Source organism: Triticum urartu, chromosome 5, assembly GCF_003073215.2.
Source record: "Triticum urartu cultivar G1812 chromosome 5, Tu2.1, whole genome shotgun sequence".
NCBI classification, from domain to species: domain Eukaryota; kingdom Viridiplantae; phylum Streptophyta; class Magnoliopsida; order Poales; family Poaceae; genus Triticum; species Triticum urartu.
In genome coordinates, this window is record NC_053026.1 from 466,449,042 (window position 1) to 466,462,963 (window position 13,922).

General features: G+C 44.3%; 1 protein-coding gene across 1 annotated transcript; it reads left to right on the top strand.

The window, feature by feature from the left end:
- Positions 1-745: 745 nt before the first annotated feature.
- Positions 746-3,503, top strand: LOC125556313 (probable auxin efflux carrier component 5b). Its single transcript, XM_048719066.1, has 5 exons — positions 746-1,497; positions 1,590-1,675; positions 2,933-3,090; positions 3,217-3,293; positions 3,434-3,503. Exons 1-5 carry the CDS (start codon positions 746-748, stop codon positions 3,501-3,503), a joined length of 1,143 nt encoding a protein of 380 aa, XP_048575023.1.
- Positions 3,504-13,922: the final 10,419 nt, after the last annotated feature.

A 13,922-nucleotide genomic window follows, 5' to 3' on the forward strand; every position in this document is an offset into this window, starting at 1 on the left:
GGGTCTATGCCAACGGCAGCCGTAGGCATAGATCTATGCCGACGGCAAAGGACCTATGCCGACGGCCCCTGGCCGTAGGCATAGACCGTGAGTCCGGTAGTGCGTGCACGACATGTGTTGTCTCCCCTGACCCTGAGCCACCGAAACTGCGTATCAACAAAGAGAGAGAGAGAGAGAGAGAGAGAGAGAGAGAGAGAGAGAGAGAGGGAATGTCTACATTTTATTTGCTATAGCTCAGTTGCCAATGCTTCAACTACTAAAATATAGCCGGCTTATATAATGAGTGAATAGCATAAAACTATCACTTTTCACATTAGGGTTCCAAAAACCTACCATTTTTTTTTTGCCGTTGATAACTATCAGAATGGGCGTCGGCTGTTTCAAAAACCCTAAATGGCAGGGTGTTTTACATCATATTGTAGTGTCCCTGCTTGAAGGAAAACAAGATTGCTTGATATTTGTAATCGAGACAAATCCGGCTAACTAACCAAGGTTACAAACTTGGTATACAAGATATTCTATCACCATTGATGTTGGTATGAAAGGTGCATCACTGTCGATGTCGATTGTTGGCATGTTGACATGACGAACTCCTGTTACTTAAATGGAGCGATCGATATGATCGAGCTAAGGGAATGGCAGGCAGCTCGTCGCATTTGTCCAACTCCACTTGGTTATTCCTCGGTACCTAGACCAAAGCACCAAACCACGAGTGAGCTAGCTTGCTAGCTAGGTGGTGGCCGAGATGATAGGGTGGGGGGACGTGTACAAGGTGGTGTCGGCCATGGCGCCGCTCTACTTCGCCCTCGGCCTCGGCTACGCCTCCGTGCAGTGGTGGAAGTTCTTCACTCGCGACCAGTGCGACGCCGTGAACCGCCTCGTCATCTACTTCGCGCTCCCCTTCTTCGCCTTCGACTTCAACGCTCACGCCGGCACGTTCGCCGCAGGGTACCGCGTCCTGGCCGCCGACGCCGTCGCCAAGCTCGTCGTCGTGCTCGCACTCGCCGGGTGGATCGCGTACTGCTGCTGGCGGCATTGGATCCGTGCCCCCAAGGCACCACCCGCTAGCTCGGCCTCGGCGTGGCCGGGCGGCCCCTCCTGGTCGTGGTGCATCACCGGCTACTCGCTGGGCACGCTGAACAACGGGCTCTTCGTGGGCGTGCCGCTGCTGGACGCCATGTACGGCAAGTGGGCGCGCGACATCGTCGTGCAGCTGTCGGTGCTGCAGGCCGTCGTGTGGCTCCCGCTGCTGCTGGTGGTGTTCGAGGCGAGGCAGGCGTGGCTGGAGGTGACGTCGGCGCCGGCACCCGACGGCGGCGCGCGCGAAGAAGGCGGTCAGGCAGCGCCGGGGAGCGGCGACGGGGGCGGCCGGAAGACGGCGGCGACGGGGTGCGCGTTCTGGGCGCGGCTGCTGCGGACGGTTGGGGTCAAGGTCGGCGGGAACCCGAACGTGTACGCGAGCCTCCTTGGGGTTCTGTGGTCTTCCGTGGCAAACAGGTTCGACACAGCAGCGATTTTTCTCTCACGAGAAGCACTACGTACAGTAGCATTTTCTGATTAATATCCATCTACGTGTTTGCAATGATAAGGTGGCACCTGGAGATGCCAGGCATCGTAGATGGCTCGATTTCGATCATGTCAAGGACCGGCCTTGGGATCGGAATGTTTAACACGGGTACGTACTACTAACAACGGAAGTCTTGGGTTTTGGTACCCACATTCTACGACAGCTTGTCATGGTAGTGTTGGGTGGTCGATCACACTTTGCCATACATTCTCTCCCTAGCGTGTCATGGCCCATGAGTCCACAGAAACATCTTTTTTAGCTAGACTTATCATGCTTTTTGTGGCAACTCATATTTTGGCCAACTTTGCCACAAATGAGCTTAGGCCGAAACGTGGCTCAAGACCAAAAACGTCTAAAGTGACGAACCAACTAGCTGTTACTACTCCCTTCGATCCATATTACTTGTCATTCAAATGGATGTATGTTTGAACGACAAGTAATATGAATTGGAGGGAGTACTTAAATTCTAGTCCTTTTAAAAGGTAATTAACAAATCCGCAATCAAAAAATTATTTCTTACAAAATACGTACATCAGCTGAACTTGCTTCGAAAAATGTTAGCATCCCAGAATCCATGCGAAAACTCGCAGGGGCACGCACCTGCCCTACCCTTCCCGGCCACCCGATTGCCTCACGATCCCCAAAGTAGTTGGATCTCACAAAGAAAAAAAATAGTTTTAAGTTTTAATCTTTGAAACTGAGGATTTTGCATTTGAAACTTGCGATTTTCTCAATCGTTCGTATCAAGTTTCAAAGTTAAAACTTAAAGTGAGCATTTTTGTACAAAATTGTGATTTTGTGGGTCACTTGTACTAAGTTTCAAAGGTTGAAATTTAACATTTTTTAAACTGCTCAAAATGGATCTTATTTGAAGGTCATCGTCAAGAGAAACATGAATATCAAAACATAATTTAATTTAGATTTTTTGTTCAAAAGATATGAAAGATTGAAAAATTGAAGCCAAAAGAAAAAGCATGTGCGAGGGACTCAGTGCCCTGCACCTGCGTGTCACAAATCCTCTCTCAGAATCCATGGTGTATTATACTTTAACACTCAAAAGGATGGTGTAGCTAACGAGAGTGACGGGGCATATCACATCATATCAAAATTTCTCAAATTTAATAACATTTCATTTATAATATGACTAAAAATAGTAGTACACGTAGTTTGCTGGACAAATGCAAAGATCGGCAGTATGAGATTAGTAGTGGCCAAAGTTCCAAACATTATTGACCGCACACAATAGTGGACCTTATATTTCAGAAATGAGAGAGTAAATAGTAATGAATATAATTCAAACAGTATGAGATTGAAGAGAAATTAAGTGATTGATCATGAATGGCATATCTGGCGGTTGTATTGTAGGCCTGTTCATAGGATTACAGGACAAGCTCGTCGTGTGCCGGCCTGGACTGACGGCGTTGGGCATGGCGATGAGGTTCGTCGCTGCTCCGGCAGCCACCGCGGTCGGAGCGCTACTTTTGGGACTGCGTGGTGACCTTTTGCGTGTTGCCATCTTACAGGTAACAGTACATAAGTTTACAGGTTACGGGCTTACAACTAATGCAAATGACGTTTCCTTCCTTTTTTGGCTAATTGAGCCAAGCATCCAAATCAATGGTAGTAACTCACTTTGTTCCTGTTGGTAGGCTGCACTGCCTCAGTCTGTCGGAGCATTTATCTTTGCGCTAGAGTATGACCTGCACGCTGATGTACTCAGTACCGTGTAAGTAAACTGCAAATGTGATCGTGTCACGGTGATTAGAGTCCTCCATTAACTGTTTGTGCATATCAACCACACTGCTATTTTCCGAAGAGGAAGATAACATACGTAAGCTATAACTGCTCTTTCCTTTTTTTTTGCAGGGTAATAGTCGGCACGCTGGCTTCGCTGCCTGTGATAATCACATATTATATTGTTTTAGGGCTCTTGTGAATACGTTATATGTTCCCCTTCTATTTTATTTTGGGGATTTGTTATGCATGTGTGCCTACAATACAAGATGTACCAACTTCTTAATTTTTGCTTCAACAAGAATTGCGTGTGCTTGGGCCCTTCTTCTCCTTGGGCAATGCCATCATGACTAACACTGTTAATATCAAATAGTAATAGTTACATCGTCCGCAAGTGTATCTAGTCAAAGCTAGGTGGTTTAATGATTCATTGATCCAACTACAAGAATCACTAGAGATAAAACGAAACCAAGCTATCTTATGTGAGGCTCCATTCGCCTTCCTTGGACAATGCTCAAAGTCGACCAACCATCGCCGCTATCGCAAAACAGTTTGCATGTATAGTTGTTCCTATAATACACAATCTCTATTCTGCAAAACAGGTCTCAACCACTTCCATAGGATTGGAATTGGATTCAACCTGAACTGCATCGCTTTGAATGTAGTTCTCTAGCATCAAGCGGTGTCTCATGTCCATTGCTTCTACCATCGACACACTCGAAACATGACACAAAACTTGCATGCAACAACGAAAAAATTGATGACATTCATGTTATATGTGCCACTTCGGAATAACAATAAACCAATGGAGTACTAGTTGGAGGGAACAAATTCCACACCCCCGTTCATAATTACTCACCACTGCCACTTGTTTGATTAGATGATATCCCACAAGTTGCTGCGGGAACTTTGTTCAGACACATGCATAAAACTTGCTACAGAAAACTATAAAACTAATGTAAAAGCAAACCTAGTACTTCCTCCGTTCCAAAATATAAGTCTTTTTAAAGATTCCAATGCGGACTAAATATGGAGTAAAATGAGTGAATCTACACTCTAAGATATATCTATATACATCTGTATGTAATCCCTTTTGGAATCTCTAGAAAGACTTATATTTAGGAATGGAGGGAGTAGTAGCTCGGGTTTATCTATTAAAAAATACAACATATTAAGCATGTGACAAAATGTTGTACAAAAAGAGAAATTGTTTTCAGATTGAAGTTAACAGAAGAAAAATGAAACATGAACTACATAGATTTTCTCCTAGCGTCCAACACGTATATCATCCATAACCACACAAGAAAATGTGATTTTTTAACTTATGACTAACATGTGTTATTGTTCATGTGGTGTTGGAAATATGCCCTAGAGGCAATAATAAAGTGGTTATTATTATATTCCCTTGTTCATGATAATTGTTTATTATCCATGCTATAGTTATATTGACTGGAAACTCAAATACATGTGTGAATACATAGACAACAACATGTCCCTAGTGAGCCTCTACCGGACTAGCTCGTTGATCAAAGATGACTATGGTTTCCTAGCCATAGACATGAGTTGTCATTCGATAACGGGATCACATCATTAGGAGAATGATGTGATGAACAAGACCTAAACTATAAGCGTAGCATATGATCGTATCAAGTTTATTGCTATCGTTTTCTACATGTCAAGTATCTGTTCCTATGACCATGAGGTCATGCAACTCACTGACACCGAAGGAGTACCTTGTGTGTATCAAATGTCACAACGTAACTGGGTGACTATAAAGATGTTCTACAGGTATCTCCAAGGGTGTCTGTTGAGTTGGCATGGATCAAGACTGAGATTTATCACTCCGTATGACAGAGAGGTATCTCAAGGCCCACTCGGTAATACAACATCACAATGAGCTTGCAAGCAATGTGACTAAGGAGTTAGCCACGGGATCTTGTATTACGAAACGAATAAAGAGACTTGCCAATAATGAGATTGAACTAGGTATGGAGATACCGACAATCGAATCTCGGGCAAATAACATACCGATGTATAAAGGGAACTGCATATGGGATTAGCTGAATCCTTGGCATCAAGGTTCGACCAATAAAGATCTTCGTAGAATATGTAGGAACCAATATGGACATCCAGGTCCCGCTATTCGTTATTGACCGTAGAGGTGTCTCAGTCATGTCTGTATAGTTTTCGAACCCACAGGGTCTACACACTCAATGTTTGGTGATGATCTAAGTATAGTTGAGTTATTGTGTTGGTGACCGAAGGTTGTTCGAAGTCCCGGATGAGATCTCAGACATGACGAGGAACTCCGGAATGGTCCGGGGGTGAAGATTGATATATAGGACGAAGGGAATCAGACTCTGGAAGTGTCCCGCGAGGTACCAGGTTATCGTCGGAAGACCGAAAAGGGTTTCGAAGGGCCCCGACAAGTGTTGAGGGTCCTCATGGGCCAAGGGAAGGGGGCACACCAGCCCACAAGGGGCTGGGCACCACCCCACCTCAACCCACTCGGCCAAGGGGTGCAGGAGGCCACCTAGGGTCGGCGCCCCACATGGCTTGGTGGCCAAGCCACCATAGGGTTGCCCCATATGGTGGCCGTCGGCCCCCTAGGGGAAACCCTAGGGCGCCCCACCCCTCCTCCCTTCCCCCTATATATAGAGGTGGAGAGGGAGGGCAGCTGCTGAAGGAAATATGCCCTAGAGGCAATAATAAAGTTGTTATTTATATTTCCTTATATCATGATAAATGTTTATTATTCATGCTAGAATTGTATTAACCAGAAACTTAGTACATGTGCGAATACATAGACAAACAGAATGTCACTAGTATGCCTCTACTTGACTAGCTCGTTGAATCAATGATGGTTATGTTTCCTAACCACAGACATGAGTTGTCATTTGATTAACGAGATCACATCATTAGAGAATGATGTGATTGACTTGACCCAACCGTTAGCTTAGATGATGATCGTTTAGTTTGTTGCTATTGCTTTATTCATAACTTATACATATTCCTTTGACTATGAGATTATGCAAATCCCGAATACCGGAGGAACACCTTGTGTGCTATCAAACGTCACAACATAACTGGGTGATTGTAAAGATGCTCTACAGGTGTCTCCGATGGTATTTGTTGAGTTGGCATAGATCGAGATTAGGATTTGTCACTCCGTGTATCGGAGAGGTATCTCTGGGCCCTCTCGATAATGCACATCACTATAAGCCTTGCAAGCAATGTGACTAATGAGTTAGTTACGGGATGTTGCATTACGGAACGAGTAAAGAGACTTGCCGGTAACGAGATTGAACTAGGCATTGAGATACCGACGATCGAATCTCGGGCAAGTAACATACCAATGACAAAGGGAACAACGTATGTTGTTATGCGGTTTGACCGATAAAGATCTTCGTAGAATATGTAGGAACCAATATGAGCATCCAGGTTCCGCTATTGGTTATTGACCGGAGATGAGTCTCGGTCATGTCTACATAGTTCTCGAACCCGTAGGGTCCGCACGCTTAATGTTCGGTGACGATTGGTATTATGAGTTTATGTGTTTTGATGTACTGAAGGTAGTTCGGAGTCCGGATATGATCACGGTCATGACAAGGAGTCTCGAAATGGTCGAGACATAAATATCAATATATTGGATGACTATGTTTGGACATCGGAAGGGTTTCGAGTGAAGTTCGGGCATATACTGGAGTACCGGGGGGTTACCGGAACCCCCCGGGGAGTTTAGTGGGCCTTATGGGCCTTAGTGGAGAGAGAGAGGGGCTGCCAGGGCAGGCCGCGCGCCCCCTCCCCCTCTGGTCCTAATTGGACTAGGAAGGGGGGGCGCCCCCTTTCCTTCTTCCTCTTTCCTCCTTCCTTCTCCTACTCCTACTGCATGGAAAGGGGGGAATCTGGAGTAGGATTCCCCATGGGGCGCGCCATAGGAGGGCCAACCCTCCCCCTCCTCCACTCCTTTATATACGGGGGAGGGGGGCACCCCATATTCACACAAGTTGCTCATTGATCTTTTAGCCATGTGCGGTGCCCCCCTCCATCATAATCCACCTTGGAAATATCGTAGCGGTTGCTACCTCTTGAGCACTGCGTTGGTTTTCCCTTGAAGAGGAAAGGGTGATGCAGTAAAGTAGCGTAAGTATTTCCCTCAGTTTTTGAGAACCAAGGTATCAATCCAGTAGGAGATCACGCTCAAGTCTCATGCACCTACACAAACAAATAAGAACCTCGCAACCAACGCGATAAAGGGGTTGTCAATCCCTTCACGGTCACTTACAAGAGTGAGATCTGATAGATATGATAAGATAATATTTTTGGTATTTTTATGATAAAGAGAAATAAAGATGCAAAGTAAAATAAATGGCAATGGAAATAACTAAGTATTGGAAGATTAATATGATGGAAGATAGACCCGGAGGCCATAGGTTTCACTAGTGGCTTCTCTCAAGAGCATAAGTATTACGATGGGTGAACGAATTACCATCGAGCAATTGATAGAATTGAGCATAGTTATGAGAATATCTAGGTATGATCATGTATATAGGCATCACGTCCGTGACAAGTAGACCGAAACGATTCTGCATCTACTACTATTACTCCACACATCGACCGCTATCCAGCATGCATCTAGAGTATTAAGTTCAAGAGAACAAAGTAATGCTTCAAGTAAGATGACATGATGTAGAGGGATAAAGTCATGCAATATGATATAAACCCCATATTTTTATCCTCGATGGCAACAATACAATACGTGTCGGTTCCCTTTCTGTCACTGGGATCGAGCACCGCAAGATTGAACCCAAAGCTAAGCACTTCTCCCATTGCAAGAAAGATCAATCTAGTAGGCCAAACCAAACTGATAATTTGAAGATACTTGCAAAGATAAACCAATCATACATAAAAGAATTTATAGGAGAATCAAATATTCATAGATAATCTGGATCATAAACCCACAATTCATCTGATCTCGACAAACACACCGCAAAAGAAGATTACATTGAATAGATCTCCAAGAAGATCGAGGAGAACTTTGTATTGAGATCCAAAGAGAGAGAATAAGCCATCTAGCTAATAAATATGGACCCGTAGGTCTGAAGTAAACTACTCACACATCATCAGAGAGGCCATGTAGTTGATGTAGAGGCCCTCCGTGATCAATGCCCCCTCCGGTGGAGCTCCGGAAAAGGCCCCAAGATGGGATCTCTCGGGTACAGAAGGTTGCGGCGGTGCAATTAGGTTTTCGTGGTGCTCCTGGATGTTTGGGGGATACGTGGATATATATAGGAGGAAGAAGTACATCAGTGGAGCAACGAGGGGCCCACGAGGGTGGAGGGCGCGCCTAGGGGGGTAGGCGCGCCCCCTGCCTTGTGCCCTCCTTGATCGTTTCTTGATGCACACTCCATGTCTCCTGGATCATGGTTGTTGAGAAAATCACGTTCCCGAAGGTTTCATTCCGTTTGGACTCCATTTGATATTCCTTTTCTTCGAAACCCTAAAATAGGAAAAAAACAGCAATTTGGGCTGACCCTCCGATTAGTAGGTTAGTCCCAAAAATGATATAAAAGTGTAAAATAAAGCCCATTAACATCCAAAATAGATAATATAATAGCATGGAGCAATCAAAAATTATAGATACGTTGGAGACGTATCAGCGGTGCTTAGGCGAAGCCCTGTGTCGAAACTCTCCCTCGAAGCTCTACTGGATCATGAGTTCGCGGGACGTCACCGAGCCGAACATGTGCAGATCGCAGAGGTGCCGTACCTTCGCTACTAGATCGGTCGATCGTGAAGATGTACGACTACATCAACCGCAATGTCATAACGCTTCCCCTTACGGTCTACGAGGGTACGTAGACAATACTCTCCCACCTCGTTGCTATGCATCACCATGATGTTGCGTGTGCGTAGTGAAGGAAATATGCCCTAGAGGCAATAATAAAGTTATTATTTATTTCCTTATTTCATGATAAATGTTTATTATTCATGCTAGAATTGTATTAACCGGAAACATAATACATGTGTGAATACATAGACAAACAGAGTGTCACTAGTATGCCTCTACTTGACTAGCTCGTTAATCAAAGATGGTTATGTTTCCTAACCATAGACAAAGAGTTGTTATTTGATTAACGGGATCACACCATTAGGAGAATGATGTGATTAACTTTACCCATTCCGTTAGCTTAGCACTCGATCGTTTAGTGTGTTGCTATTGCTTTCTTCATGACTTATACATGTTCCTATGACTATGAGATTATGCAACTCCCGTTTACCGGAGGAACACTTTGTGTGCTACCAAACGTCACAACGTAACTGGGTGATTATAAAGGAGCTCTACAGGTGTCTCCAAAGGTACATGTTGGGTTGGCGTATTTCGAGATTAGGATTTGTCACTCCGATTGTCGGAGAGGTATCTCTGGGCCCTCTCGGTAATGCACATCACATAAGCCTTGCAAGCATTGCAACTAATGAGTTAGTTGCGAGATGATGTATTACGGAACGAGTAAAGAGACTTGCCGGTAACAAGATTGAACTAGGTATTGAGATACCGACGATCGAATCTCGGGCAAGTAACATACCGATGACAAAGGGAACAACGTATGTTGTTATGTGGTCTGACCGATAAAGATCTTCATAGAATATGTAGGAGCCAATATGAGCATCCAGTTTCCGCTATTGGTTATTGACCAGAGACGTGTCTTGGTCATGTCTACATTGTTCTCGAACCCGTAGGGTCCGCACGCTTAAGGTTTTGATGACAGTTATATTATGAGTTTATGAGTTTTGATGTACCGAAGGAGTTTGGAGTCCCGGATGAGATCGGGGACATGATGAGGAGTCTCGAAATGGTCGAGACGTAAAGATCGATATATTGGACGACTATATTCGGACATCGGAAAGGTTCCGAGTGATTCGGGTATTTTTTGGAGTACCGGAGAGTTACGGGAATTCGCCGGGGAGTATATGGGCCTTACTGGGCTTTAGGGGAAAGAGAGAGGAGAGGTTGGGCGCCCCCCAAGGCCTAGTCCGAATTGGACTAGGGGGAGGGGCTGCGCCCCCTCCTTCCTTCTCTTCTCCCTTCCCTTGCTTTGACTCCTACTCCTACTACTTGGAAGGGGGAGAATCCTACTCCCGGTGGGAGTAGGACTCCTCCAGGGCGCGCCATAGGGGCCGGCCCTCTCCCCCCTTCTCCACTCCTTTATATATGTGGCCAAGGGGCACCCCATAGACACACAAGTTGATCCTCGTGATCGTTTTCTTAGCCGTGTGCGGTGCCCCCTTCCACCATAGTCCTCGATAATATCGTAGTGGTGCTTAGGCGAAGCCTTGCGACAGTAGAACATCAAGATCGTCACCACGTCGTCGTGCTGATGGAACTCTTCCCCGACACTTTGCTGGATCGGAGTCCGGGGATCGTCATTGAGCTGAACGTGTGCTAAAACTCGGAGGTGCCGTAGTTTCGGTGCTTGATCGGTCGGCTGTGAAGATGTACGACTACATCAACCGCGTTGTCATAACGCTTCCACTTTCGGTCTACAAGGATACATAGACAACACTCTCCCCTCTCGTTGCTATGCATCACCATGATCTTGCGTGTGCGTAGGAATTTTTTTGAAATTACTACGTTCCCCAACAGTGGCATCCGAGCCTAGGTTTTATGCGTTGATGTTGTGCACGAGTAGAACACAAGTAAGTTGTGGGCGATATAAGTCATACTGCTTACCAGCATGTCATACTTTGGTTCGGCGGTATTGTTGGATGAAGCGGCCCGGACCGACATTACACGTACGCTTATGCGAGACTGGTTCTACCGACGTGCTTTGCACACAGGTGGCCGGTGGGTGTCAGTTTCTCCAACTTTAGTTGAACCGAGTGTGGCTACGCCCGGTCCTTGCGAAGGTTAAAACAACACCAACTTGACAAACTATCGTTGTGGTTTTGATGCGTAGGTGAGATTGGTTCTTGCTTAAGCCCGTAGCAGCCACGTAAAACTTGCAACAACAATGTAGAGGACGTCTAACTTGTTTTTGCAGGGCATGTTGTGATGTGATATGGTCAAGACATGATGCTAAATTTTATTGTATGAGATGATCATGTTTTGTAACCGAGTTATTGGCAACTGGCAGGAGCCATATGGTTGCCGCTTTATTGTATGCAATGCAATCGCCCTGTAATGCTTTACTTTATCACTAAGCGGTAGCGATAGTCGTAGAAGTATAAGATTGGCGAGACGACAACGATGCTACGATGGAGATCAAGGTGTCGCGCCGGTGACGATGGTGATCATGACGATGCTTCGAAGATGGAGATCACAAGCACAAGATGATGATGGCCATATCATATCACTTATATTGATTGCATGTGATGTATATCTTTTATGCATCTTATCTTGCTTTGATTGACGGTATCATTTTAAGATGATCTCTCACTAATTATCAAGAAGTGTTCTCCCTGAGGATGCACCGTTGTGAAAGTTCTTCGTGCTGAGACACCACGTGATGATCGGGTGTGATAGGCTCTACGTTCAAATACAACGGGTGCAAAACAGTTGCACACGCGGAATACTCAGGTTATACTTGACGAGCCAAGCATATACAGACATGGCCTCGGAACACGGAGACCGAAAGGTCGAGCGTGAATCATATAGTAGATATGATCAACATAGTGATGTTCACCAATGAAACTACTCCGTCTCACGTGATGATCGGACATGGTTTAGTTGATTTGGATCACGTGATCACTTAGAGGATTAGAGGGATGTCTATCTAAGTGGGAGTTCTTAAGTAATATGATTAATTGAACTTTAATTTATCATGAACTTAGTCTTGGTAGTATTAGCATATCTATGTTGTAGATCAATAGCTCGCGTTGTTGCTTCCCTGTGTTTATTTTGATATGTTCCTAGAGAAAATTGTGTTGAAAGATGTTATTAGCAATGATGCGGATTGGATCTGTGATCTGAGGTTTATCCTCATTGCTGCACAGAAGAATTATGTCCTTGATGCACCGCTAGGTGACGGACCTATTACAGGAGCAGATGCAGACGTTATGAACGTTTGGCTAGCTCAATATGATGACTACTTGATAGTTTAGTGCACCATGCTTAAACGGCTTAGAATCGGGACTTCAAAGACGTTTTGAACGTCATGGACCATATGAGATGTTCCAGGAGTTGAAGTTAATATTTCAAGCAAATACCTGAGTTGAGAGATATGAAGTCTCCAACAACTTCTATAGCTAAAAGATGGAGGAGAATCGCTCAACTAGTGAGCATGTGCTCAGATTGTCTGGGTACTACAATCGCTTGAATCAAGTGGGAGTTAATCTTCCAGATAAAATAGTGATTGACAGAATTCTCTAGTCACCATCACCAAGTTAGTAGAACTTCGTGATGAACTATGATATGCAAGGGATAACGGAAACAATTCCCAAGCTCTTCGTAATGCTGAAATTGACGAAGGTAGAAATCGAGAAAAACATCAAGTGTTGATGATAGACAAGACCACTAGTTTCAAGAAAAGGGCAAAGGAAAAAGGGGGAACTTCAAGAAGAATAGCAAGCAAGTTGCTGCTCAAGTGAAGAAACCCAAGTCTGGTCCTAAGCCTGAGACTAAGTGCTTCTACTGCAAAGGGACTGGTCACTGGAAGCGGAACTACCCCAAGTGATTGGCGGATAAGAAGGATGGCAAAGTGAACATAAGTATATTTGATATACATGTTATTGATGTGTACTTTACTAGTGTTTATAGCAACCCCTCAGTATTTGATACTAGTTCAGTTGCTAAGATTAGTAACTCGAGATGGGAGTTGCAGAATAAACAAAGACTAGTTAAGGGTGAAGTGACGATGTGTGTTGGAAGTGGTTCCAAGATTGATATGATCATCATCGCACACTCCCTATACTTTCGGGATTAGTGTTGAACCTAAATAAGTGTTATTTGGTGTTTGCGTTGAGCATGAATATGATTTGATCATGTTTATTGTAATACGGTTATTCATTTAAGTAAGAGAATAAATTGTTGTTCTGTTTACATGAATAAAACCTTATATGGTTACACACCCAATGAAAATGGTTCATTGGATCTCGATCGTAGTGATACACATATTCATAATATTGAAACCAAAAGATCCAAAGTTAATAATGATAGTGCAACTTATTTGTGGCACTGCCGTTTAGGTCATATTGGTGTAAAGCGCATGAAGAAACTCCATACTGATGGGATTTTGGAATCACTTGATTATGAATCACTTGGTGCTTGCGAACCATGCCTTATGGGCAAGATGACTAAAGACTCCGTTCTCTGGAACAATGGAGCGAGCAACTGACTTATTGGAAATAATACACACTGATGTATGCAATCGGATGAGTGTTGAAGCTCGCGACGGGTATCGTTATTTTCTGACCTTCACATATGATTTGAGCAGATATGGGTATATCTACTTGATGAAACATAAGTCTGAAACATTTGAAAAGTTCAAAGAATTTCAGAGTGAAGTGGAAAATCATCGTAACAAGAAAAATAAGGTTTCTACGATCTGATCGCGGAGACAAATATTTGAGTTACGAGTTTGGTCTTCAATTAAAACTATGTGGAATAGTTTCACAAATTCAT